The sequence below is a fragment of the Chiloscyllium plagiosum genome, chromosome 11, assembly GCF_004010195.1.
Source record: "Chiloscyllium plagiosum isolate BGI_BamShark_2017 chromosome 11, ASM401019v2, whole genome shotgun sequence".
In the NCBI taxonomy this organism is placed as follows: Eukaryota; Metazoa; Chordata; class Chondrichthyes; order Orectolobiformes; family Hemiscylliidae; genus Chiloscyllium; species Chiloscyllium plagiosum.
The window spans coordinates 61,859,152-61,886,282 of record NC_057720.1 but is presented as its reverse complement, the minus strand read 5'-3'; the positions used below and the strand labels follow the sequence as shown (position 1 = coordinate 61,886,282).

Here is a 27,131-nt window from a genome sequence, read left to right as displayed (position 1 = left end):
AACCTTCCAGCTCAGCGAGCTAACTTAGATGCGAATGTCAGTTATGTTTAATTTGACCTGATTTAAGTCACACTGTGTACACAATTATTGATTTCTAATACTGAATCAAACCTACTGGCAGTATAACCTTCATCCAGCTTCATTATGGTTTTATGGTATTATAATGCTTTTAAGATCATTGATTGAAAACATAATTTTTGGTTTCAATATTTTTCTCCAATATTTATTGATTTCTCATTATCGTCAAACGCACTAACCTCACTGCTTACTCCATCCTGTAGTGGAGACAGTGTTTGCCTGTACCATTCTAACAAAACTTCACTTTGTGCTAAGGGAAAAATAGTTCTTGTAAGGTGAGGGAAAGCTGGCTGGACTGCATTTCATTTGTCAATTAGAGACTTTAAATTGGCTGCCTTTCTAAAAATGTTGATAGATATACTTTTTGTAATGTGCTTGGTGTTGTATTTTAACTTGAATTAAAGTGAAAGCCAGTTATTTAAAAGCAATGTAACTTGTTAAATTGTTGTACAAGCTGTTGAAGAAAATTAAATTGTTTTCTTAAAATTTAAAAAAAAAGTTGCTGAAATGCTGTGAGCACATGTAATAGTCTTGAAGTTTTTAATTTTAATGGTTAATTTATTATTTACTGTAGCTGGAATCATGCCTTCAAAAATCAAATTACAACACTACAGGGGCAGGCCAAAAACCGAGCCAATCCTAACCGCAGTGAGGTACAGGCCAATCTTTCGCTCTTCTTAGAGGCAGCTAGTGGCTTCTACACACAGGTGAGTCCTGAAGACAATTTTGGGATTTCACTGGGAAAAGTAAATAATTGTCTAGTCTTTAGTGGATCAGTCAGCTTAGTTGGGTGGTATAGTATTAGTAACCTAAATTTGTCTGGCTTATGTCAGAGTAAAATTCAGTGGAATTGTGAAAACCACAGTAGCAACTGGGTAATCTATGTTCTGCGCTGAAAAATGTGGTGCTGGTAAAACACAGCAGGCCAGGCAGCATCCGAGGAGCAGGAGAATCGACGTTTCGGGCATAAGCCGTTCATTTCTGCTCCTCGGATGCTGCCTAGCCTGCTGTATTTTTCCAGCACCACAGTTTTCCAATTTTGGTTCTCCAGCATCTGCAGTCCTCACTTTCTCCTAGTTGATCTATGTTCTGCGCTTCAGGCAATCGGAAGTTTGGATTCCTCCCTGATATTATGTTGTTAATCAGTGATTTTGGGAAATGCTGTCTGACACTACAAGGAGTCGTGTGGTAGGTGAAGTAGAGAGATTTTCATAGTAGCAGTTACTGATTTTGATATTTGTAGAAATAAACAAGGCTTATAATTGTCCACTGGGGAGAAAGCACTGAGCCAATTATTGGTATTGAAACCTGACAGCAAGGCCCCAGGACCGATCGCCTACATCCTCACGTCTGAAAGGAAGTGGCATCAGATATAGTGGATCCATTCATTGTAACATTCCAAAATTCCCTAAATGTTGGAAAACTTTTGTTAGATTAGAAAGGTGCCAATTTGATGGCCTTTTTTAAAAAGGGAGGGAGGCAGACAGGAAACTATAGATTAGTTAGTTTAATGTCTTTCATTGTGAAATTGTTAGAATGCATTATTATGGAAATAATAATAAGAATTTTGAAAGACAAAGCATAATGCATCAAAGTCACCAGGGTTTTATGAAGGGCAAATCATGCTTGACTAACTTGCTGGAATTCTTTGAAATCATGTTTGACTAACTTGCTATTCTTTGTGATATAGGGAGAGACTGAGTAGGCTGGCAAATGGGACTAGATTAGGTAGGATATCTGGTCAGCATGGACAAGTTGGACCGAAGGGTCTGTTTCTGTGCTGTACACCTCTGACTCTATGTAAATAGCAACGTGGATAGTAGCTATTCTGTCGATGTATATCTGGACTTCCAAAAGGTATTTGATAAAGTGTTGCACAAAAGGTTAATATGAGGCAAGATCACATGGGATTTGGTGTAATATATTAGCTTGGATAGAAGTTTGATTAACCAACAGAAAGCAGAGAGTCCAGATAAATATCTTTTTCTGGTTGGCAAGATGTAACCAGTAGTGTGCCACAGGGTTTGGTTTTCAGGCCCCAACTATTTACAATCTGTATTAATAGACTTGCGCGCAGGGATGGAAGGCACTGCAGCCAAATTTGTAGATAAAATAAGTGGGAAAATAATTTGTAGTGAAGAAGTTTTAAATTACAAGTAGGTATGGATAGATTAGATGATTGGGCTAAAATTTGGCTGATGGAATTTAACATGAATAAGTATGAGGTTATCTATTTCGGTGTGAAGAATAGACAGGCAATTATAATTTAAATGGAGAAAAAATTGAGTGCTTTGGTGCAGACATCTGGGTGTCCTTGTGTATGAATTGTAGCAAACTAGTATGCAGGTATAACAGGTAATAAGGAAACCAAATTGAGTTTTGGCATTTATCACTGGAGGAATAAAGTATAAAAGTAGGGAAGTGTTGCTGCAACTGTGCAAGGCATTAATGAGTTCACACCTGAAGTATTGCATTGAACTTTGGTCCTCTTAATTGAGAAGGAATATAGCTGCATTACAGGCATTTCAGAGGAGAGTCACTAGATTGATGCCAGAAATACAAGGGATTTGTCTTATGAAGAGAGAGCAGTTTAGGTCTATACCCTCTAGAATTAGAAGAATGAGAGGAGATCTAGTTGAGGTATCTACAATATATTCAAGAGGATTGACAAAGTAGATGTAGAGCAAATGTTTTCCCTTCTGGGCAACTTAGAATGAGATACCTTAGTTTAGGATAAGGGGAACAGATGAGGAATTACTTCTAAGGGTCAGAAAAGGGCTGAAATGAGATCAGCCACGACCGTATTGAATGATGGAGTAAGCTCAAGGGGCTGAATTACCTAGAATCATGCAGCATAGAAACAGACTGTTCGATCCAGCTAAAACATGCTGACCACGTTTCCCTAACTAAACTAGTCCAACTTGTCTGCGTTTGGCCCTTATCCTCTAAACCTTTCCTGTTTATGTAAATGTCTTTTAAATGTTGCAACTGTATCTGCATCTACCACTCCTCTGGCGATTCATTCCATGTGCGAACCACTGTGAAAAAAGTTGCATCGTGGGTTGCTTTTAAACCCTCTCTTCTTAAGAAATGCTCCCTTGTTTTGAACTCCCCCATCTTAGGGAAGAGATCTTCTGGTATTCCCCTTATCTGTGCCCCTCATGATTTTATAGGTCACCCCTCAACCACCACCTCTCCAGTGGGAAAAGTCCCAGTTTATCCTTATAGCTCAAACCCTCCAATCTGGGTATCATTCTGGTAAATGTTTTCTGAACTCTCTCCAATTTAATAATATCCTTCCTACAGCCGGATAGCCAGAACTGTACATGGTACTCCCAAAGAACTTCTCTCCTTGTTGTAATGTTACATAATTAGATTTTGCATCTTGGGGAATACTTTGAATAAAGTTATCCTTTTGCGTGTGTTTTGGAATTTCTTTTGTTTCAGTTGCTGCAGGAGTTGTGCACAGTCTTCAATGTGGACCTTCCTTGCCGTGTAAAATCATCACAGCTTGGAATCATCAGCAATAAGCAATGCAGCACCAGTGGAATTGTGAAGCCCCAACCCAGCTCTTGCTCTTATATCTGCCAGCATTGCCTTGTACATCTTGGAGACATAGGTATGTCACCTGGAGTTTACAGCGACAGTTGAAGCCCAATTCAGTCAAATTACTTTAAGTCTTTGTATAAATTACTTTACTTTAAATTTCAAACCGGTGTAGTTTGTCCATGAAAAAAAGCAAAGAACTGTGTATGCCGGAAACCAGAAACAAATGTGGAAATTTGCTGTAAAAAATTCAGCAGGTCTGGCAGCATCTGTGGAGAGAAAGCAGAATTAACATTTCAGGTCTAGTAACTCCTCTTCAAAACTGATTATAGCTAGGAAAAGGTTGGTATATATGCAAGAGAAAAGTTGGAGGAAGGGGAAAGGAGTAATCAATAGTTGTCAGTGAAGCCCAGTGAGAATGAAAAACGATTGGACAGACAAAGGAATGGCTAAAGTTCAGCCTGGGAGAATGAGTAGCTGCTAAAGTTGTTTGATAGTGGCTGAAATGGTAGCAGTCCATGTGATGAGAAGACCTGGTTTCAGGGGTTGGGGTATGGACATGGGAGAAGGTGCTCACGCTCTACAGTTATTGAACTCAACATTGAGTTCTGAAGGGTGTCGGTTTCCCAAGTGGAAAATGAGTTGCTGTTCTTCTAGGTCTGCTGCAATGCTCCAGTGAAGCTGAGCGTAAGCTGGAAGAACAACTTCGCAATTTCTGCATTTTTTTTCAGCTTGAGAACCCTGCAGCCTTCAGGACTCTATATTGAGTTCAACAATTGTCGAGCTTGAGCACATTCTTCCATGTCCTTAACCAACCTCCACACGCCAGGCATTCTACCATTATCAGCCACAAATGGTTTAGCTGCGATTCATTCTCCCAAAGTACATTTATCCATTCCTACTGCTGCCAACTGTTTCTCTGTCTGCCTCTCTCTCCCCCTCTCTCTCAACCAATGGGCTGAAAATTGGCAGATGGAGTTTAATTCCGATAAATGCATTTTGGAGCAAATCTTAGCAGGGCTTATACACTTAATGGTAAGGTCCTAGGGAGTGTTGCTGAACAAAGAGACCTTGGAGTGCAGGTTCATAGCTCCTGAAAGTGGAGTCACAGGTAGATAGGATAGTGAAGAAGGCGTTTGATATGCGTTCCTTTATTGGTCAGAGTATGGAGTACAGGAGCTGGGCGGTCATGTTGCGGCTATATGGGACATTGGTCAGGCCACTTTTGGAGTATTGCGTGCAATTCTGGTCTCCTTCCTATCGGAATTTAAAAGGGTTCAGAAAAGATTTACAAGGATGTTGCCAGGGATGGAGGATTTGAGCTACAGGGAGAGGCTGAATAGGCTGGGGCTGTTTTCTCTGGCGCGTCGGAGGCTGAGGGGTGACCTCAGAGGTTTATAAAATCATGAGGGACATAGATAGGGTAGATAGACAAAGTCTTTTCCTTAGGGTGAGTCCAGAATTAGAGAGCATAGGTTTGGGGTGAGAGAGGAAAAATATAAAAAAGACCTAATGGGCAACGTTTTCACACAGTGGTGTGTGGAGGGAATGGGCTACCAGAAGTGGCGGAGGCTAATACAATTGCAACATTTAAAAGACATTTGGATGAGTATATGAACAGGAAGGGTTTGGAGGGATATGGGCTAGGTGCTGACATGTGGGACTAGATTTGGTTGGAATAGCTGGTCGGCAGGGAGGAGTTGGACTGAAGGTCCTGTTTCTGTGCTGTACATCTCTATGACTCTGTGACCTGTCTGGCACTCTGTCTGGGCTCCATCCTCTATTGTTTTTGCTTCGCCTATCTCTTCTTCAGCATATATATCACCTTTCCCAGCTACGATCCATTCCAAAGAAGGGTCACTAGACCTGAAATGTTAATTCTGCTTTCTCTCCATAGATTCTGCCAGACCTGCTGAAATTTTTCTAGCAATTGCTGTTTTTGTTGCAGTTTATCCATGATTCTGATATACTTTTGAGAGTATTCACCTCTTATAAGCTTCATTCTGGATCAATGGTGCTGGAAGAGCACAGCAATTCAGGCAGCATCCAACGAGCAGCGAAATCGACGTTTCGGGCAAAAGCCCTTCATCAGGAATAAAGGCAGAGAGCCTGAAGTGTGCCTTTATTCCTGATGAAGGGCTTTTGCCCGAAACGTCGATTTCGCTGCTCGTTGGATACTGCCTGAATTGCTGTGCTCTTCCAGCACCACTGATCCAGAATCTGGTTTCCAGCATCTGCAGTTATTGTTTTTACCTCTTTTATAGGCTTCAGACCACCTTTTAATGTGTAATGTGGTTTGAACATTGTTTTTTATATTTAAAACAGTGCTCATCTAAAAGCTGCAACTTCACAAAGGATATATATAACTGTTATAGGCCTTCTCAACATTGTGTACAAAAACAAAGTGCTGGAGAAACTCAGCAGGTCTGTCAGCATTTATACAGAAAAACAGTCAACGTTTTGAGTCTAGAGAATTGAAAATAGCTGGGGAAGGGTGATATTTATGCTGATGACTAGTTGGGGTATAATGAATAGAGTGAGTGGAGATAGTACTTAGAGAGAAAATGGATAGAAAACAGATTGCTAATGGTAAACCAAGAGATAAATAAATGCTGGTTGGAGTGCTAATGAGCAGTAAAAATGTTTGAAAATAGGTTAGCTGTGCTGGGAACAACCATGCAAAACAGGTCCTGGGGTATGGGTGTAGGTAACAAAAGTGGAGAAAGGTATTCATGTCCTGAAATGGTTAAACCCAGTACCCAGACAGAAGCTGAAGTGGCGTTTCTTCAGCTTACATTGAGCCTCACTGGAGCACTGCAGTAGGCCTGAGAGAAAAGTGTTGGCATGGGAACGTGATGTGTTGAAGTGGAAGATGACTGGAAGCTCAGGATCATTTTTACAAATAGCGGCTAGATGTTTGGCAAACGAGTTGTGAAGTCTGTATTTTGTCTCCACAATGTAGAGATCATTGTGAACAGTGAATATTGCAGACTACGTTGAATGAGGTGCAGCTAGATTGCTGCTTCACCTCACGAGTGTGTCAGCTGCCTTGGGTGGGTGGGAAGGGAGGAGGTTAGTAAAAAAAAAAGTATTGCACCTTAAATAATTGCATGGGAAGATGCCATGGCAGTGTAGTGGAGGAGGAGTGGACCATGTTCTGGAGAGAATGGATCCTGCGAAATGTTGACCAAGGAGGGGAGAAGAACAGGGTCTGGTGATCGACATCCCATTGGGGGTGGCAGTTTATAACTGAATGTTGGTGCACTGTTAAGTGAGGACCGGAGCAGGTATATCTCTATTGCTGTTGTAGGGGAATTCCTGAAGAAGGGCATGTGCCCGAAACGTCGAATCTTCTGTTCCCTAGATGCTGCCTGACCTGCTGTGCTGTTCCAGCAATAAAGTTTCAGCTGTTGTAGGGGAGAAGGCAAGGAGTTAGGGCAAGAAGTGGGTCGGACAAGACTAAGTGCCCTGTCAATCTCTGGTGAGGAAACAAAGGTTGATGACAAAGGTGGACATTTCTGAGGCCCCTGTGCACAAGATGACCTCATAAGAACATGCAACAGAAACTGAGAATCTTGGAGAATAGAATGGAGTCAGGTTTGTTCAGTATGTGAACAGGCTCTTCGGCCCACCATGTTAGGTCAACCAACAAATGCCAAACTACACTAATCCCATTTGCCAGCACTTCGTTCATAGCCTAATATTATCTGGCATTTTAAGTGCTTCATAAATGTTGCCTCTACCACCCTCTGTGGCAGTATGATCAATGTACCACCCTCGAGATGAAAAAAAAGTTCTCACATATCTAAACTATTTGCTCCTTGCCTTAAACATTATCCCCAGATGAGATGAGGTTAATGACAGTCGTGGAAACAGTGTGTTCAGTGTTGAGAGTCATGGTCTGGGCGAAATAAAAGTGTCCAAATGCTAACGCTCAGCTATGAAATAGAGGTCAGTATGCCAAGCAACATTGCCACCCTTGTTGGCAGGTTTGAGTACAAAGTCTGAGAGCAGTAAGTTCAGAGAGAAGTAGGTTAGAATAAATGAAGGGAGCAGAGAAATTAAGTCAGCAGTTCTCAATGAACAAGTTGAGTTTAGGTAAGAGGCCAGAGTGAGAGGTCCAGGTGGAGGGACAGTGTTGGAAGAGGACAAAGGGATCTGCAGGCTGGGGAGAGAACTTCTGCCCAAAGAAATGGGCACAGAGCAAAAGCTTTGGAAAAAGAGTTTGACATCAAGTTGCACCTGAAATTCATTGAGGTGTGGGCTTAAAGGGATTAATATTAACACCTTGACTGAGTACAGATCATTCAGCATCAGAGAGCAGAATCTCAGAAATATTGTAAATGCCTGACAAGAGGTGGGGTTGGAGGAAGGAGTACAGTCAGACAAAAGACAAATAAAAGAGGGTTTCAGAGGCCTGTGGGTACCATTCTGTTGCAGCCTGCATTCCTTAATACCTGAAAGGAAGAGAAAAGGTTTCTTGATAAATTGTCGAATGAGCCAAAGCATGAAATGGAACTGGGGAATAGAACAGCTTTAAGATAAAGCCATTATATATTGATCACAAACATTTACACATTTGTTTCCATAAATTTTGGTTTCTGCTTTAACTTCTTTTTTGTTGTAATTAAAATTCTTTGAAACTTGGACAAGGCTGACATTTATTAGAGCTCTCAATCTTCCTAATTCTATAGCCAGAGGTCCCAAATACCATTTTTAGGACAGAATTTTCTAGCACAGTTCTAAAGTATGTTGAGAAGTCAATGCTATAAATGCAAGTACATGTTAATGCTTCTTCCCTTCCTTTTATTTTCCATTGCTGTTTTCTTATGAGTTGTTTAAATGAGCAGAAAGGGCAAGCAATATGGGGCACAAACTTCTTTTGGAGCTAATTTTAGTGGTTATCTGTGTGCTGAAACTGCTAATATCAGTTTTTCCATGACATGATTGGAGGGATATGGACCAGAAGTAGGCAGGTGGGGCTAGTTTAGTTTGGGATTATGTTTGTCATGCACTGGTTGGACCAAAAAGTGTCTTTCTATGCTGTATGACATTCTGAAATAATAGGTGACATCCATTCGCTGATTCATTTTTCTAGGTAATGCCCTGACCAGAATCAATCTGCCCAGTTTAAAATTTTAACAAAGTCTGACAGTTAACTGTCAATCAACATTAATGGGTGCATTCTCCATGGCTGTCCCTTTACCAGAGTCCACTTGGCAACCAGTTAGCTCTTTTATACACGATAGATTTTGGTTTTTCCCTTGACAATTCACAAAGATATTGATTCCTGAAGAATACAGACAAAAAGCTTTGACAAAATGTCTGTCTTTAGCAACACTCAAGTTCTGTACTACCAAATGACTATTTAACTTACCCTTCCTTCTCTGTTAATTTTGTAATCCTTAAATCCAGTTAAGAAAATGTACAGTTCCATACCCTCTTCACTCAGGTTCCTACCATTCAGTTTCACTTAGCTGCAGTGTTACACTATATGCTTTTAGCCACCATGCAAAATATGTCAAAATCCTAATCTGAGTGGGACCAGTCAAGCTAACAACTCATTCTGTTGAATGCTTTGTCACAGCAAATTATGACCCATTAGATTCAGAAAACCTGATGGATCAAGTCAGTTAGAGTTATAGACCTGTACAGCATGGAAACAGACCCTTTGGTCCAACTCGTCCATGCCAGCCAGATATTCTAAATTAATCTAGTCCCATTTTCCAGCATTTGGCCATATCCCTCTAAACCCTTCCCATTCACATACCCATCCAGATGTCATTTAAATGTTGTAATTGTATCAGCTTCCACCACTTCGCAGCTTATTCCACAGACACACCACCCTCTGTGTGAAAAAGTTGATCCTTAGGGCCCATTTAAATATTTTCCCCCTCACCTTAAACCTATGCCCTCTAGTTCGGGACTCCGTGACCCTAAGGAAAAGAACTTGGCTATTCACCCTATCTGTGCCCCTCATGATTTTATAAACTTGTATAAGGACACCCCTCATCTTCTGTCATTCTAGGGAAAAGACCCTCAGCCTATTCAGCCTCTCCCTACAGCTCAAACTCTCCAACCCTGGCAGTATCCTTGTGATTCTTTTCTGAACCCTCTCAAGTTTCACAATATCCTTCCGATAGAAGAGAGACCAGAATTGCATGCAGTATTCCAACAGTGGCCTAATCAATGTCCTGTACTGCTGTAACATGACATCACAACTCCTATCCTCAATGCACTGACTAATAAAGGCAAGCATGCCAAACACCACCTTCACTATCATAGCTATCTGCGACTCTACTTTCAAGGGATTGTGAACCTGCACTCCAAAGTCTCTTTGTTCAGCAGCACCCCTTAGTATATAAGTCTGCTAAGATTTGCTTTCCCAAAACGCAGCACCTCGCTTTTAACTAAATTAAACTCCATCTGTCATTCCTCAGCCCATTGGCTCATCTGATCAAGATCCTGTTGTAATCTGAGATAACCTCCTTCGCTGTCCACTACACCTCCAGTTTTGGTGTTATCTGCAAACTTACTAACCATATGTTCATATCCAAAGCATTGATATCAATGACAAAAAGTAGTGGACCCACTGGTCACAGGCCTCCAATCTGATAAGCAACCCTCCACCACTATCTTTTGAGCCTGTTCTGTATACAAGTGACTAATTCTCCCCGTATTCCATATGATCTAACCTTGCTAACCACTGTGCTATGCAGAACCTGGAATGCAGTTCTTCTGAGCTGTAGTTTTGAGTCAAAACCAGGATAAGCATTTCTATCTTTTGATTATAAACCACGAAGTGAACTTAATTTAGTTAGCAAAGCATCATATGTGCATTAAGTTAATGGGGTCTGTCAAGAGCCATGGGATAATGTGATATGACCAATGAAAGAAATTAAAATAGTGCGCATTGGTGGAAGTTGTTTGTAGGCTGAGTTTTAAGGCTTAGGATTATATACTAAGAAGAAAATGTCAGACAGAGATGAACAATTAGCTCCACAGACAGTCTCGTGCACAACTTATCCGTAGCATCAAGAGACTTCTTGCCTCCTGGATCCCAGGTATTCTCCTGACAAAGCTGAAAATAGTAGAATTTCTTTGTATGCAGACATCCCTTTATCTGAATAAGGGTTACTTGATACTGGCTTTGGGTGGTCAGTGCAGAAAATATTGCTTTCTTTTCCTGACTTCCCTTATTTTAAATGACAAAAACATTGTGTGGTCAGCTTTTTAACAGAAGCTATTAATTTGTATCCTACTCATCTTTTTGGTAAGTTGCAGTGGGAACCAAAAATGAGGCAGTTAGTAGCATTGCCTTATACTATCCTTCACACTATCTTGAGAGCAAATCTCCTGCTATAGATCTCTTTTCACTAAAACAAGTTCTGGGGTTGATCAGGTGTGAGCATTTCTAATGCTATGTTCGGATTTGGTCAACTTCAAAACTATTAGGATTGCATACTTTCACCATAACTGGTCACTGTATCATTCTTTAAACAGTTAACTGCATTGCAATCAACTAATAAATGTAGGTAAAACAATCTTATCTCATAGTGAGGGCATTCCTAACCATTGTTGGATGAGGGGGAAAAAAAACTGCATAATCGTATGCAAATAAACAAGCAACTTGTTGAGATAATGTGCACTTTTTTTTCAGGCACCTAGTTCACTAATATATCTATGGTTTGACTTACAGCACGATACAGAAATCAGACTAGCCAGGCTGAATCCTACTACAGGCATGCAGCTCAACTTGTCCCTTCAAATGGTAAGATCTGTCTTTTATTTCCTATGTCTCATTTATATTCTGTAACAAGTTTTGAGATTGTTAGTTTCACACAATCCTATAAAAGGAACAATATATCCTTTGTTCTGAAGAAGGATCACTGGACCTGAAGCGTTAATGCTGATTTTTTCCCCACAGATGTTGCCAGACCTGATCTTTTCCAACAGTTTCTGTTTTTGTTTCTGATTTCCGGCATCTGCAGTTCTTCTGGTTTTTATTTAGCATCTAACTCACTGCCACATCTCTTCCAGGCATGCCTACCTTGAAGGTCTGCTCCTTTCTCTGACAGAATTTCTGTTTCAATCTTCTTTCTTGTCCACTATCATTAATTTTACTGTCACTCCTCATGTTTGACAAAGTGTTTGCTAAAACTCGCTTCCTCAGCCACATCATATTCCTCGTTGACTGACTGATTGACTGACTGCCTCCAGCTCAGACTAACCAACATGGATTTCAACTCGAGTTTCATCCTTCGTGTTTTGAATCTGTCCAGGATCATAGCAATCTCCGTGATGTTCAGTGTTCCACAGACAGCTGTTCTCGCTGCATCCTGAGATCTGCATTCAGTGCCATGCATCGTCATGTGCACACTCTCGACTTCTTGCTCTCGCTCTCTCTCAGAAAAACCCATGGTCCTTTGGAACCTTCTTCCTCCTCCCCTTCCCTCTTGCTGCATCCCCTCTCCCAATTGCACCTCAGATCGTGTACTTACTATTCCTTTTGGCATTCTACACACTGATGCTGAACATTCTGTACTCAGCAAAGGTCTCCATTTTATCTCTCTGCATTCCCGCCGTAATGAATTTCAAGCATGACATGACGTTGAGCTTTTCTTCTGTCACCTTCACCTCCATGCCCATTTCTTTGGACATGAGTCCTCTCCCCATCCCACAGACTCCTTTGCCAACCTTGCAACAGTCTCTTTCCACTTGGACCTCTCCCAACTGGCCCTTTACCTGCATTCTACCTGTTCACCGAGAAGTGTTGACTGACGTTGGTCGCTTTAATTTCTCTGCCCACCTCTTCCCCCAATTCAAAGTATCTCCCTGTAAACTGGCTGCACTTCATTCTCTCAGACCTAACCTTGACTTTGTGATTAAGCCTGCTGACAAGGCTGGTGCTACTGTCTGGTGGACTGACCTCTACATTGCAGAGGCTGAGCACCAGCTCTCAAATACCTTCCCTTATTTCCCCATCCGCCTTGATCCCACCATGGGACATCAGGCCATCATGTCCACAACTGTCGCTAATCTCATTTCATCTGGTGATTTCCCCTTCACCCCAGCCTCCAAGGTTATAGTCTCCCAATACAATCTAGCTTACCTCTACTTCATTTCTGTCTGCTCCTGCTTCACAGAACTCATCTTTTCCTAACTTAACTAGGTTTTTCCTCCAGCTGCATCCTCTTTACTGTGGACATGCAATCCCTTTACACATCCATCCCCCATCAGGATGGTCTCCACTTCTTCCTGGGAAATAAGGCCTGAACTGTCCACATTCACCACCAGTCTCCTGCCATAACTCTTCTGACTTCCTTCAAGTAAAAGGTATGGTCATGCCTACAAGCATAGGCTCTAGTTATTCCTGTCTCTTTGTGGGGTACATGGAACATTCTATTTCAGTCTCTACCCATAGCTGTTTTTCTGGTATAGTCATGATGTCATTGGTGCTGCTTCCCTCTCACCTCCGGAATTGGAAGAGTTCATAAATTTTACTTCCACTTTTCACCCCGCACTCTCCTTTACCTGGTTCATCTCTGACTGCTCCCTGTTTCCATTTCTGAGGATATGTTGGCTATCAATGTCCACACCAAACCAACTGACTCTTACAATTACCTTGACTGTACGTCCTCACACCCTGCTTTCTGTACAAACTCTATTCCATTCTCCCAGTTTGTCTGTGTCTCTCACATCTGTTCTGATGATGACAGCTTTGACAAGGGGGCCTCTGCAATGTCCATCTTCCTCCTCAACTGAGGATTCTCCAGCACTGTAGTTGACTGGGTCCTTAGTCAAGACCATGTCATCTTCTGCACTCCAGTCTTCACCCCTCCACCTACCGTCCACAGCAGCAATAGTGTCTCCTTTGTCCTCACTTACCATCCCATCAGTATCCACATCACTAGCCCCCATATCTGCAAGGACTGTTCCCTCCAGGACATCCTAGTTCACTCCTTCACTGTAGCATTTTACCATCTCCTCTCTCTTCTTCCCCCCCCCCCCAACATACGCGCATACAGCCACTTGGCACATTCCCCTGTAACTGCAGAGGGTGTAAGTCTGCCCATTTATTTCCTCCTTCCTCAATATGCAAGGGCCCAAACACACCTTCCAATTGAAGCATCACTACCTGCAGTTCACTCAATCTAGTCTACTCATTTACTGCTCACAATGTGGTCTCCTCTACATTGAGTAAAAGAAGTGTAGACTGGGTGACTGTTTCACAGCACACCTATGTTCTGTCTGCAAATAAGATACCATCTCGTTCCCTGACTGATATCTCTGTTTCAGGCTTGAGATATCTCTGCTGCATTGCTGCAGCAAAGCACAGCATAAGCTGGAAGAACAGCACCTTATTTTCCACTTGCGAGCTCTACAACCTTCTGGATTCAATAACAAGTTCAACCGTTTTAGGGCTTGAGGCACCTTCTCCCACATCCTTACCCTAATTCTTTCCCACCCCCAGCCACACACACACACACACACACACACCAGGCCTTATTGTCTGCCATTGTTAGCTGCTAATAGACCCCAGTAGTAGCTATTCATTCTCCTGGGCTGACTGTTATCCACTCATTTGTCTATTCACCTGTTCTTCTTCCTCTCTTTGGGGTCCATCTCCACCTATTGTTTACTCCTTCACCCCCCCACCCCTATTTTCTGCATCATAAAACAACTTTCTTGTAGCTGCTATCAGTTCTGAGGAAGGGTCACTCGACCTGAAGCTTTAACTCTGATTTCCCTCCACAGATGCTGCCAGACCTGCTGTGTTTTTCCAACAATTTGTTTTTGTTTCAATATATCCTATGCAGTAATGTTACGTGTTTTAGGTTTTAATTTGTGATCATCAATCCTAGCAGATCTTATGAAGATGTAGGGGTACTGTATCTTTTTAAGAGAGTTGAAAAGCTAACAAGGACTTAGAGAAGCACAGAGTCCAGAACAAGGTAACAATGTAACATTTGGTTGAAACAACTAGCTAAGAGGTGTGTTGTCTGGATACAAAAAACAAATTCAAATTCGACCAATCAGTTTAAATTATGTCCCTAGATGCCAAACTCCAATCAAGTTTGGAGTTAATATTAAAACCAATGAAATGATCTGATGTTTTAGGATATAACTATCAGACATTTTGAACAGTTACCCAGAGCAAAGAGAACTGCCTAAAGACCAACCGATGTAGGGTGCTAATAAGAGCTCTCTGCAAGGAGGGGTTTGCACAGAAGAAATACCAAAACTGAGCTGGAGAGAGAATCTACACAGGAAAATCAACAGAGGAAACTCAGCAAAACTGACGATTGGTTTTGAAACATGATTATTTTTCTGGAAATCATAATTGGGATTTTTTAATCTGACTAGTATTGTAGAGGGGGATGCAAAAGATTAGTTAAAGAGAAAGGAGTTGTAAATAGCCAGTTAATATTCTCTGTTAGACTTAAAAAAAAATATATGAAGTTGTCAATTTTTACTTTAAAATAGTAACTTTTGGGATAGTTCTTTGCCCCTCTAATTTTACAGATTACAGCACGGTGTGAATCTTATCTGTGTTGTTGGTTTAAATTAGTAGAGGGGTTTACCCCATGTCGTAACACGGATGAAAAACATTGTAGTCGTTTTGAACCGGCTTGAATGTCATGGAAGTGACATTGAAACTTAAATGTTTGCTGCTATTTATTAATCAGGAAGATGAAAAAGTCAAATAATTATTTTCTTATACAAAATTACATTTTTCTTTAAAATAACTGTCCTAGAGACTAATAGAGTGTTGTTGTTGTTGTTGACTGGTCTGAAATGTGCATTAATGTTACCTTTCACAGTTTAAACGCCTGTAACCCAAAGGTTGTTGAGGAGTCTGATGTTTTTTCTTTCCATTGATTCCACTTTCACGAAAGATTCTTCACATTTCATATAGTTGAAATTATAATTGTTGAATAATTTCCTTTGGAATTGTTGAAGCTGCATTGTAAATATTAAACAGTGTTACAAATGGAATAGCACAACCAACCTGAAATCAAATATTTCCTTTATTTTTCTTTGAATGCAAGTTAGTGGTAATCTAGGGATTTATGTTTGGACGACCCCAAAATATGTATCTTTTGCTTGTTTTATTTTAATTCATTCATTCTACCTACTACCATTCGGGAGACTGACTGACTGGAAGCTGTGCATCAAAAGTACATTTGCATTGGCTTAAGAAAATTGCGCAAAAAGCATAATCATATCGATGCCACATGTCTTTACCACCAATTTAAATTTGAATTTTTATCCAATGTGTTCAAGGTCTGGCTTTTGGTATTATTATTCACTGGCTGATCAGAACCCCCTTCCAGCAAGTAGTTTATAAATGAATTGAAGAAACCACAAAATCTGGTGACAGCTCATAAGGAAATTTCACTTGTAAACAATTTAAGGTTTCTGTAGAGACAGATCCAACAAGACAAGCATTTTGCTTGGATGTAAAGTTGTCACTCGGTAGTTGAATACATTACTTCCTGGCAAGGAAGGAGATTCTTGAAGGGTCATCTTGTTTGATAATGGAGAACCATGCATATGTAAAAGATTCTGATGATATGTCTGTAAAGCACAACCCTATCGTGAGGCAGCTTCTTGGGCTCAATAAAAATGGTGATATAAGCATTTTAATTAGCTTAATTAAAATTTCACAACTAAGATTCATAAATTCAGTCGAATTATTTTCCATCTAGTGGTTAAACATTTAATGCAGAACTTCCAGGCCATTGCATGAGATCATTAGATGATATGTATTGTTGTGTGTGTGGTGACTTAATGGTGTTATCTGCAGTTTGAGGACACCCTTACTTTCTAAAAGTGGGCATTGTTACCCCATTCATTGCCTTTGTCTTTTACTGTGGAATCATTCACAACCTGTTCCACCAGGTCATCGTCTTCCCATCATGATCCCCCCTGTATCCCAAGTTAACAACATTAAAAACAGAAGAAACCTCATGCTGGACTCAACACAGACGCTGCCAGACATGCTGAGTTTCCCCAGCACTTTGTTTTTATTTCAGATTTGCTTTTCATTGGGCATTATCAATGTCTGCTATAATTAGGGTTGTACAAAGAAATCAAGTTAGAATTAGCTTAATCAAACTTTCTCGTGACTTTGCCTTATTTTCTTTATCGTGAAGTAATTTTTGGAGATACTGTGTTAGTCAACAAACAAAGCTGTTTGTTACTTAATCAAATATAGTGAGCAATGCAGCATAATACCTCTAGGATGAGTAACAATTGAATGCATTCCTGCATACCCCACTGTGCTGTGGCACATCCAAGTCTGCGATAGTACTATTTTGAAATATATTTAGTTCAAGCTGAGTCCACATAAGCAATTCTTTTTCACTTAAACATATAAAAATCTTGAGTCATTCACAGAGATAAACAAGTGCTTATGAATGTATCTCAGTCTTGAGAACCCTTTATAATATTTTCCATTTTGTTTTTGGGATCCTCCTCTTTAGCATATATATTTTGGTTACAAGGTTCATAACCAAATTCCTCTCTGTACTCCGATTTGTAAATACAGCCTGTGCCATCAATTTTGTGTTGATAGAATGTAGTATATGTGCTATTAGGTTTTTTGAAAATCAGATGCAAAGTCAGGAAATACTAGAAATGCAGTGGTTTAGTTACTATCTCTTGGAGACAATAAATGGATATTTCAGGAATAGCTTTTGTCACTGACAGTTTTCCAAAATTGCTTCAATTGACAATTAATAAAGAGACCCAATGACAAATGGTTAAAGGCATGAATAACCACTAAGCTTAAGTGGAATGATTCTAAGAAATAGTGATGCAAGTAATAGTATTACTGAAATTTCAAGGCTGATACTGTAACTAAACTTCTTGAAAGAACTCCCAGCTGGAGAATTATAGTATTAGAAATATTTTTGATAGACAGTAACAATATTGGGGTACAGCCCAAGTGCAAATCTTTGCATCAAGCTACTATATTTTTAATTATTACATGTCACTTCTTCCATTTCAGGACAACCATACAATCAGCTGGCCATTCTGGCTTCCTCTAAAGGTGATCATCTTACAACCATTTTCTACTATTGCAGAAGTATAGCTGTCAAATTTCCTTTCCCAGCTGCTTCCACTAATCTGCAGAAGGCGCTTTCTAAAGCACTGGAGAGGTGAGCAAAGAAATGCATTAAGATATGATTGACTGGAACTTATTGTAACCGGCAAGTAAATACAGCCTGCCATTTGCTGGACCTGACCTTTCCCATTTAATTTCTAGAATATTTTAGATTGGAAGTGGCTGACAGTTTGAGATGTAAGGTCTTATATCAGCAGGGCATGCAACTGTGTATTTCTGAATGAGGAGGCCTAAATTTAAGTTTCAGAAGCTAAGTTTAAATCTACCCAGATTTTTTTTCAACATCCAAATGTCGACCCTTACACATATATAATCCGGCATCCGATCCATTCTGCAGATGGGAACAGTTTCCTTGTTACAGGTAACTCTATGATGCCCATTCATGACAGCAGGTTCAGTGACGATCGCAGATGCCTGATTGACAGACTGCCCCTTATGAAGTTCCACTCCCCTCCGATCCAAGTAACTATACTATTTAAACCTTTACTACAGGTGTATATAACTGTGAATGTCTATATCCAACATTAGGTTGGATAAAGATGGAACAGGAATGGGATTAAGCCTTGAATATTCAAATGTAAAATCGAGCAAAAACAAATTAGAGGGAAAGATAAGGAAAGTTAAGTGAAGAAAAAGCCAGTAGGAATTGCATAACATTCAAAAAGCATCTACAGCAATTAAAATCTGGAAGAATGCAATTCCTTACTTGTAAAAGTTGACTTCCAGTGCGACAGACGTAGTTTGGCTGTAATTAAGGTTTATCACATGAGTGGTGTTTGGGTTCAAATTCTAAGTTCCTATGGGGAGTTTAGCCCATACCTACGGTATAAGTTCGGGAACCTGAACACCATTCAAGTTGGCATTGGACAGTGACACTTACCATTTTGTGTTTAACTATATATCATGTGCTTGGTGGAAATTGACATCTGTTTAGAATGTACGTAACAGTGAGCACTGCATGTCTCAAATGGTTTAATATTAATTTCTGGCTGATGGTATAGGCTAATAAGATATTTGCATATTATAAATCTCCAGTAAAACATCAAAAGTAATATGTGAAATAGCTACTTTTCATTTTATAAAATTACCTTGTGCACATTCTTGACATTTCTGCATTTTAATATCAATTAGGTATTCATATTTTAGTTTGATTTTTTTAAAAACCTATTTGAAGTATTTTGTTCAAAATAACCTGCGTTTAGTATGCTAATGTTCCCAAAGTGCTATGTTACACAATGATGAATGGCTTACATGTTAGTACCCATGTTGTGATTTCTAGTTTCGTCCTGGCCATTATGAAGTTGTCTCCTCAAGGAAGTCCCTGTCACAAGTCATTTGAAACTAACTGATTAGTTGCAGATATGGAACAAGATTCAGCCTCCCATTCTAGACTGCAAAGTAGAGTATGCTTTCATAGTGTAGATTAGCTTTTGAATTTTACATTGTGTTTTATTTTGTTTATTATTTATCATAAACCATATACTGTAAAATCATCTTCTCAGCTTTTGAATTCTAGCAGAAATAATTAGTTTGATATGGAAGCATCTCTACATATATTTTTGTAATTCTAATTTATTACTCCTTTGTTCCCGTGCTCTTTTATATCAAGTGTTTATCAGATTGCCACTTTAACAGTAACCAATTGATTATTTACCACAAGTTCTGAAGTATTCCATGATTCTGCAACCTCTGCTTTTTTTCCTTCAGTGGTGCAGGAAACTAAAAATATTCCAAACTCTCAAAATATTTCCAACTGTTGTGCCGCTGTTTTTCTGGTTCCATTTTCTTGCCAGTTTACCCTGCTAAGTCCATTATGAATGCATTACATAAATCTCAATATGAACTTCTCTCGATCTCCCATTTTATCCCTGGATAGTTTTCACAGCTTTCCTGGAATATCTGATCATTTCATATCTCAATTTTAATTAAATGATTATTAAAGGCTTTTTGAGGATTAAGAATATTGAATAAATAGAATTACCTTACCCTTATCCTTCATTGTGCTTAAGATGACAGTTAACATAGCCCTTAAGTATTTTGTCTTGATTTGCAAAAGTAAAACTTTGGTTATATTTTAATATTTGTTTCTCATGATTCACTATTTTTGTAGCCGTGATGATATGAAGACAAAGTGGAATGTTTCTGACTTCATAAAGACTTTTATTAAGTTTCATGGTCATGTATATTTGGCCAAAAGTTTAGAAAAATTGTGTACTCTGAGAGAGAAGCTGGAAGACCAATTCAAGGTAAGAATGCAATGTATTTTATAACTAGAAGCTGTTTTCATGTTCAGGTTCCTACTGCTATAGAAGATATTCAAGAATTTCACTAGTTCATTGTTGCAGGAGTTTACTGAACTGTATTAGCATTTAAAGGGCATAAAGTGAGATTGAATTACATGTGTGAATAATTCTTGCATTTGAGAAATACTATTAATTTAAATCGAGTAATGGAATCATGAGGGTGAGTTCGGAGGCTATGATTGTTGGCTGCCTACCAGTACGTTTCACACCGAAAAACTGGGCGATTGCCAGATACTGTTGAAAATTCTCTTTTCCAATTCACTTGTGCATTTTTTTTGAAAAAAGTTCTTGATGGCCCCTGCCTGAAACAGGTGTGTGCCTTGTGGCTGCTTCTCCTGACCCAGCAGCACTTTTATGTGCTCTTGAAAACCCATCTTTTTGTGTTCATGATGTGGCTACAAATGACGGAAGAGCTGTGTACACTTCTGATCTTCCTTGCCTGACTTCACTAACTCTCGGAATTTGCAAGTTGTTGTTGATATTCCCATCACCACATCCCAGATCAGCACATTGCATATTTCTGTAATGCTTATAGCTCTGCAGCATTATGGAAGTGAGGTTTGCACCTGAAAGTTGATCTCAAGATTTTTAATAGGGGAAAGTGAGGACTGCAGATGCTGGAGATCAGAGTTGATAGTGTGTTGCTCGAAAAGCACAGCATGTGCTGCCTGACCTGTGCTTTTCCAGCACCACACTCTCGACTCAAGGTTTTTAAGTTGAGCCACCAGTGAAGATAAAAGTATGATAATTTTTAAATGTTGTAGATTGCACTACAGCTTAATCTTTACACACTAAAATTCAACATTTAGTTTTGTTTCATTCATTTTTGCTCATTGAAGGGAATATGGTGGACATCTAATGCATTTAAAAAGGTGCATTATTGGTTAATTTTATTTTATAACTTCAGGTTGCTGCACTCCTAGTTCAATATTTCTTAATTTAAACTTCTGAATAAGCTTTTGTGTAATCTGCATTATGTCCATCTTGAGATAATGGTCCCCTGCAAATATCAGCTTTATCATGTTGAATACCTTTACACCAATTTTCTGGAATTGTCTTGAGTAACCACAGTTCTGATTTAGATTTGATTTGTTTTCAGAGACTTCTTCCTCAGAAGGCATTCAGTTCTCAGCAACTTGTGCATCTTACAGTCATTAATCTGTTTGAGTTGCATCATCTGCGTGATTTCAGTACTGATTCTGATGACCATAGGTATAGTCAAGAAGAATTGTTGTGTTGGACGCAACTCCTTGGTCTCTTCAGTAAGTGATACTTCCTTCAAAAGTAATGTTTGTTTTAGTGAAGTAATCATACTTGACTACCATTACACATTGAGATCGTCATAAGTAAGGAGTACTTTTACCATGCCAATAAGTGCCTCAATGTCTGAAATTGGTCATGAAATATTTTATAGATCATAATTGGTGTCAAAATGGAACACAATTGAAATAAGTTGTTATGGTCTGCAATTTTAGAAGTGTTTTAGTGGTCAGGTAAGTTACTGGTCAGGTAAGTTAGTGCTCAAAAATTGCTGCTAACTTGTATAAACTTCCGACAAAAGTCCAATGAATGCAAAAACAGTTATCAAAGTTGACATCTAATGATTATTGACTTGTTATAACTCTAAATTTGTGTAGGTGGCATTGCAAAGTCTCCTTTGTGTGTAAATCTGCGCCAATTCACCACCTAACACTGCAAAATAACTTGTCAATAATGTGGATCAACAGGAAAGAAGGTTAGGCAACACCTAATAAACCATTTAACCAGAGCTTCAGTGTTTGGTGTAATTTATCATGCTATAAGATTCTGCTTAACTCTAAATTAGTCTTTTTCTTCCCTCATATGAAAACTTCCAGAAATGACCTTGAAAATCATCTTGCTCAAGGAGGGTAGCTTTGTATGATTAAAGGTATTGAGTGATATATTTAGTCATTCCACCACAACAGTCCTAAAAGAGAGAAATTGTGCACTAAATAATATTTATTTTATATCCTGGCTCTTTCAACCATGTGATGCATTTCTTTTGGTGAAGTAAGATAATAAAAATTCTTGAATCACTGCTTGTCAGACCGTCATGTTGTATTTCGGTCCAAATGTGGTATAGATTTTTTTGTCTTGGATCTTGCTGTACTCAAGTTAAGTAATTAAGGTTGTACCTTTAAAAAAAGGAAAGAACCTGCAGTTTTATAGCTTGTTACTGGAGATGAATGTCAGAAGCACTTTATAGTCCACATACGTATGATGTAAAGTTGCTGTAAATACAGTAGGTAAAAACAACCACAAATCCAGAATTTAAATACAGTGGCCAATTTACATACAGTAACATTTCTCCAACAGCCATGAGGTAAAAGTAGACGATACGTTGAGATTTTCTAATTGAAGGATGCATATGAGCCAGGAATTGCCCTCATTTATACATGTTGTGCTATAGGATCTTTTACATCTCTGAAGGGGAGGGGGGGGGCAGATGGGATTTCACTTTAACGTGTTACTTGAAAGGTAACTCGAATAGTAACAGTCTCTCAGAACTACACTGAATGTAAGCCTGGATTATATGCTTAAATATTGTAGTAGAGATTTAACCTAAGACCTCAAATGAGAGTATTGCAACTGAAATAGCTGAAATGAATTTGCCATGCAGGCCAAAATTGTAAAACCAACCTTCTCCAGAGTCTTAAACCATATAAATCTGTTTATTCCTTATTGTCAAGACTCTGCCAATGAAGCCAGACTTTCTGAAAAACTGTTTTACTGAAATATGCAACTAATTTCCTCAACATAACTATAAATAGTTTGGGAAATGGAGAAAGTATATTTCATTCTTTGCATTGTGCTTGAGGTTTGTGGTTCGGGAACATCTATTTTTGTGTACCCGCTCAGCACTTTGCCTTATCATTTTAAAAGGAGTAGCTTGTGCTTAATATTTGGTTAATTTAAAGTATTAGAAGAAGTCATAAATGATAGTTATTAATTATTTAAAAATTAAAATGTTAAATTAAAATCTTGTTTTTCCACAATTTTCCAGTGTCCTTTCTTGGAGTCATGTGCAAGTGTGCATTACAGGATGAGAATTTGAAAGAAACCTTAGGTGAATGCCCACTACCTGCTGTTAAAGTTTCGTTAGATTGGCTGAAGCTCAGACCCAATGTCTTTCAGGAGAGTCCGTTAGAAGAAAGGCAGTAGTAAGTATTTAATTTTTAGAGTAAGTCAAGCTTAATCTATTCAAATGTAAATGAGGGTTGGGTAACTCAGTTGACGGGACAGCTGGTTTGTGATGCACAGTGACACAGATCGAGTGGATTCAGTTCCCATACTGGTTGAGGTCACCTTGCTTAAGACGTGGTGGTTAAACTCACCATCAGTTCTTAGAATCATAGAATCCTTCCAGTATGGAAGCAGGCCATTTGGCCAGTCGAGTCCTCTTCAACCCTTTGAACTTGCAAACACAGGGAGAATGTGCAAATTCCATACACCTAGTTGCCCAAGCCTGGAATTGAACCCAGGTCCCAAGCGCTGTGAGGCAGCAGTGCGAACCGCTGAGCCACCATGCCACCGTGTTAGGTTCTTTTCCTGAGGTTTCACACACAAGATGCAGTTTGCACACATCAACTTCTGCAAACAGTTAAAACTTATTAAAGCTTGTACAAGCTTGGTGACTCCTTTGACCCTCTTTGCAGGCATGCGCATTCATGTCAGAGGTCCCGAACAAAGAAAATACATTATCTTTATAGAGGTCAGTTGGTAATGCTCACATGTTGTGATTAGATTACTTACAGCGTGGAAATAGGCCCTTCGGCCCAACAAGTCCACACCAACCCTCCGAAGAGCAACCCACCCAGACCCATTCCCCTACATTTACCCCTTCACCTAACACTACGGGCAATCTAGCATGGCCAATTCACCTAACCTGCACATTTTTGGACTGTGGGAGGAAACTGGAGCACCTGGAGGAAACCCACACGGACACTGGGAGAATATGCAAACTCCACACAGACAGTTGCCTGGGGTGGGAATTGAACCCGGGTCTCTGGTGCTGTGAGGTAGCAGTGCTAGCCACTGTGCTGGCCACTCACCCATACCTCATGTTGCTGCAGATACAACGGTCGGATGAGGTCATCCTCGGAGGTAATGCAAATGTAAATGCCCTAATCCTCGGGAATCGTTATGCAGACGATTTCCTGTCTCAGTGATTCCCCAAGACAGTGTAGGTGTGATATGGGATGACTCTGACAGCATTTCTGAATGGAAGGGGCTGAATGATAGTTTAATTTGATAATAGTAGGGGAGTAATAACAGTCTAATTGGAGTGAGAGTCATCCGCATTCCTGCATGAATGTTGTCTCCACCCACTTCCAGAATGTTCAGTCAGTGCAGTTTAACCCTTTAATATTATATTAATGTCCAGAGAGAGAGTCCAATTTAATCTTTTAACATTGCAACCATAGAGGGTTACCTCTCTCTAATGGAGGAGCATCCTCTTGTTGCTCTGGGACTATGGCAACTACTGTTATTCAGTGGTAAACCTTTTATATGAGCTGAAGGTAGGAAATACATTTTTTTTCCTCCATTCCATACTGTCCTGCAGATTGTCTGCCATCAGTTTAGTTTTCTTCTAAATATGTTTAAACGTGGACTCGCATTTGGTTTGCTGATGGATTGAATGCTACGGATTAACTGTGTGCTTCTGTGTTTAAAATTAATTGCTGAAACTATTAGAAGTTTCATCACGCATGCTAGAAATTTGATAGTTAACTGTTGAATTTGGAGTGATATGCCCCTTTATTGACCATCATTGTTTATTTCAATAGCATTTACAAGTAAAGCAAAGGTAATTGATACTGAGTTACCCTTCAGTTATTTCACTTCTCGAACTTGAGTAGCAATTTAAGCTTCTCTGTTTAGGCTGAAGTGAGTTTGAAGCCCTATTCTCAGTAGGCACAGCACAAAGCTTTTCATGGTTCTGTGTAAACTCGTGCAGTGCACATTTTTTTGAATGTTGTTAAGTTATAAGCTCTGAGCATTTGTTATAAAATAAAAGCTTCCACAAGTACAATCTGGAACTAGTCTTTTAAAGATGGGTATACTTTTTGGGGTAGCTGTACTTTTAATTTTTTCTTTGTTCTTGGAATATGAATGACACTGAGAGGACTAAATTAATGGTCATTCATATTGATCTGACAATTGGGTAGTTTGCTATGTTTTCACTATTGGTGCTGTAGTTATGTAATCTAGTCTAAGTTCACATTTCTAAAACACATTTTTGATCCAATTTATCTTCCACACACAACAGCTTTTGTGGTATGTTAATGTGCAAGTCCACGAGTCACAGTTTGCCATTGTGTGATTTGAGAAGGATAAGGATCCAGTACCATAACAGTTATATTATTGTGTCCTTATTTGGTCTGTAGCACATTTACTTTGGCAATGAAAAGATGAGGAATAACGGGACTCAAAATGTTGGAGAAAGGAGATAACAGGACCCAATAGTTACTATACCATTGGACTAAGTATTGATCTGAAAGAGAGTCATAGAGATGTACAGCATGGAAACAGACCCTTCGGTCCAACCCGTCCATACCGACCAGATATCCCAACCCAATCTAGTCCCACCTGCCAGCACTCGGCCCATATCCCTCCAAACCCTTCCTATTCATATACCCATCCAAATGCCTCTTAAATATTGCAATTGTACCAGCCTCCACCACATCCTCTGGCAGCTCATTCCATACACGTACCACCCTCTGCGTGAAAAAGTTGCCCCTTAGGTGTCTCATATCTTTCCCCTCTCACCCTAAACTTATGCCCTCTAGTTCTGTACTCCCTGACCGCACGGAAAAGACTTTGCCTATTTATCCTATCCATGCCCCTCATGATTTTGTAAACCTCTATAAGGTCATCCCTCAGCCTCTGATGCTCCAGGGAAAATAGCCCCCAGCCTGTTCAGCCTCTCCCTGTAGCTCAGATTCTCAAACCCTGGCAACATCCTTGTAAATCTTTTCTGAACCCTTTCAAGTTTCACATCTTGTAAGAATTCTAGTGCAGTAACAGTGAGGTACTTCTGTCTTTATATAGACTTGGCAAACTGCGTTGAGAAAGGTTATCTGAAGGATGAGTTCTGAGAAAGTTGTCATTGTAGTTTCTTGGAACAATTGACCAGAAATTCCATTGGCCAGATAGTTGATGCAAAAACATAGACTGGAGTTGCATATTGGGCATACAAAAATTCCAACTTAGCTCACATCAGAGGAATTGCCCAGGAAATTTTAATATTCCAATTAGCAATTTTCCTGTGACTGGAATGATCCACAAAAGCCCAGCAAAGTCAGTTTGAAGGATTCTGATTCACTTAAACCTCTAACCTTTCCCTGAGTAACTACTAAGTTCAAAAACATGCCCTGCTTCCTGGGTAACTATTAAATTAAACCATCCACTGAACCAACCATCTATATACACATAGCCTGGACCTAACATTTCCTTCCCTTCATACTAAATTGCTGGATTGAGCTCAACATGCTACCTAATGCAATATATCCTTGCCATCCTGGTGTCCTACCCCTTGCTGGCCCCATGTCCTCCCTCCTTGCCCCTGAATAAGATTTTTAAGCCTTGATTGGAATTTCTGGACAATTATTACACAAAACCAGTCAATGATTTTTCGATGATGTGGAGATGCTGGTGTTGGACTGGAGTGGGCAAAGTCAGAAGTCACGTGATACCAGCTTATAGTCCAACAGGTTTGTTTGAAATCTCAAGGTTTTGGAGTGCTGCTCCTTTATCAGGTGAAGTGTGACTTCTGACAAGGTTTTCTTCAGTCTCATTTTGTGTTGCCACATCTCACCATGTAACATGCTGGAAATAAGTCGACACTATTTGAGTCGTCATAAAAGTTAATAATTTTAGCAAAGTATGTAAGTCCCTTCTTTACCTATCTGATAGACCCAGGCCAACAGAAAACATGGACCACGTTTCTGTACTAACTGCTATTTATTAAAAGTAAATAGCAAGTACAGGGAAACAGCTATGAACTGTTGACCCACAAACTAGTAGGTATAGCTCTAACCATCTGCTAA

The 27,131-nt window shown here is 39.7% G+C and overlaps 1 protein-coding gene across 2 annotated transcripts in view; it reads left to right on the top strand.

Moving 5' to 3' along the window:
• The window catches only part of smg7 (SMG7 nonsense mediated mRNA decay factor), a 146,224-nt gene that overhangs the window by 60,904 nt on the left and 58,189 nt on the right, over window positions 1-27,131 (top strand). For both annotated transcript variants that reach the window (XM_043699524.1, XM_043699526.1), the window contains exons 4-10: window positions 653-785; window positions 3,526-3,697; window positions 11,324-11,395; window positions 17,642-17,792; window positions 19,869-20,004; window positions 21,161-21,323; window positions 23,087-23,243. In XM_043699524.1, the coding sequence (XP_043555459.1) occupies window positions 653-785; window positions 3,526-3,697; window positions 11,324-11,395; window positions 17,642-17,792; window positions 19,869-20,004; window positions 21,161-21,323; window positions 23,087-23,243 (984 nt within the window). The remainder of the gene's footprint in view (window positions 1-652; window positions 786-3,525; window positions 3,698-11,323; window positions 11,396-17,641; window positions 17,793-19,868; window positions 20,005-21,160; window positions 21,324-23,086; window positions 23,244-27,131) is intronic.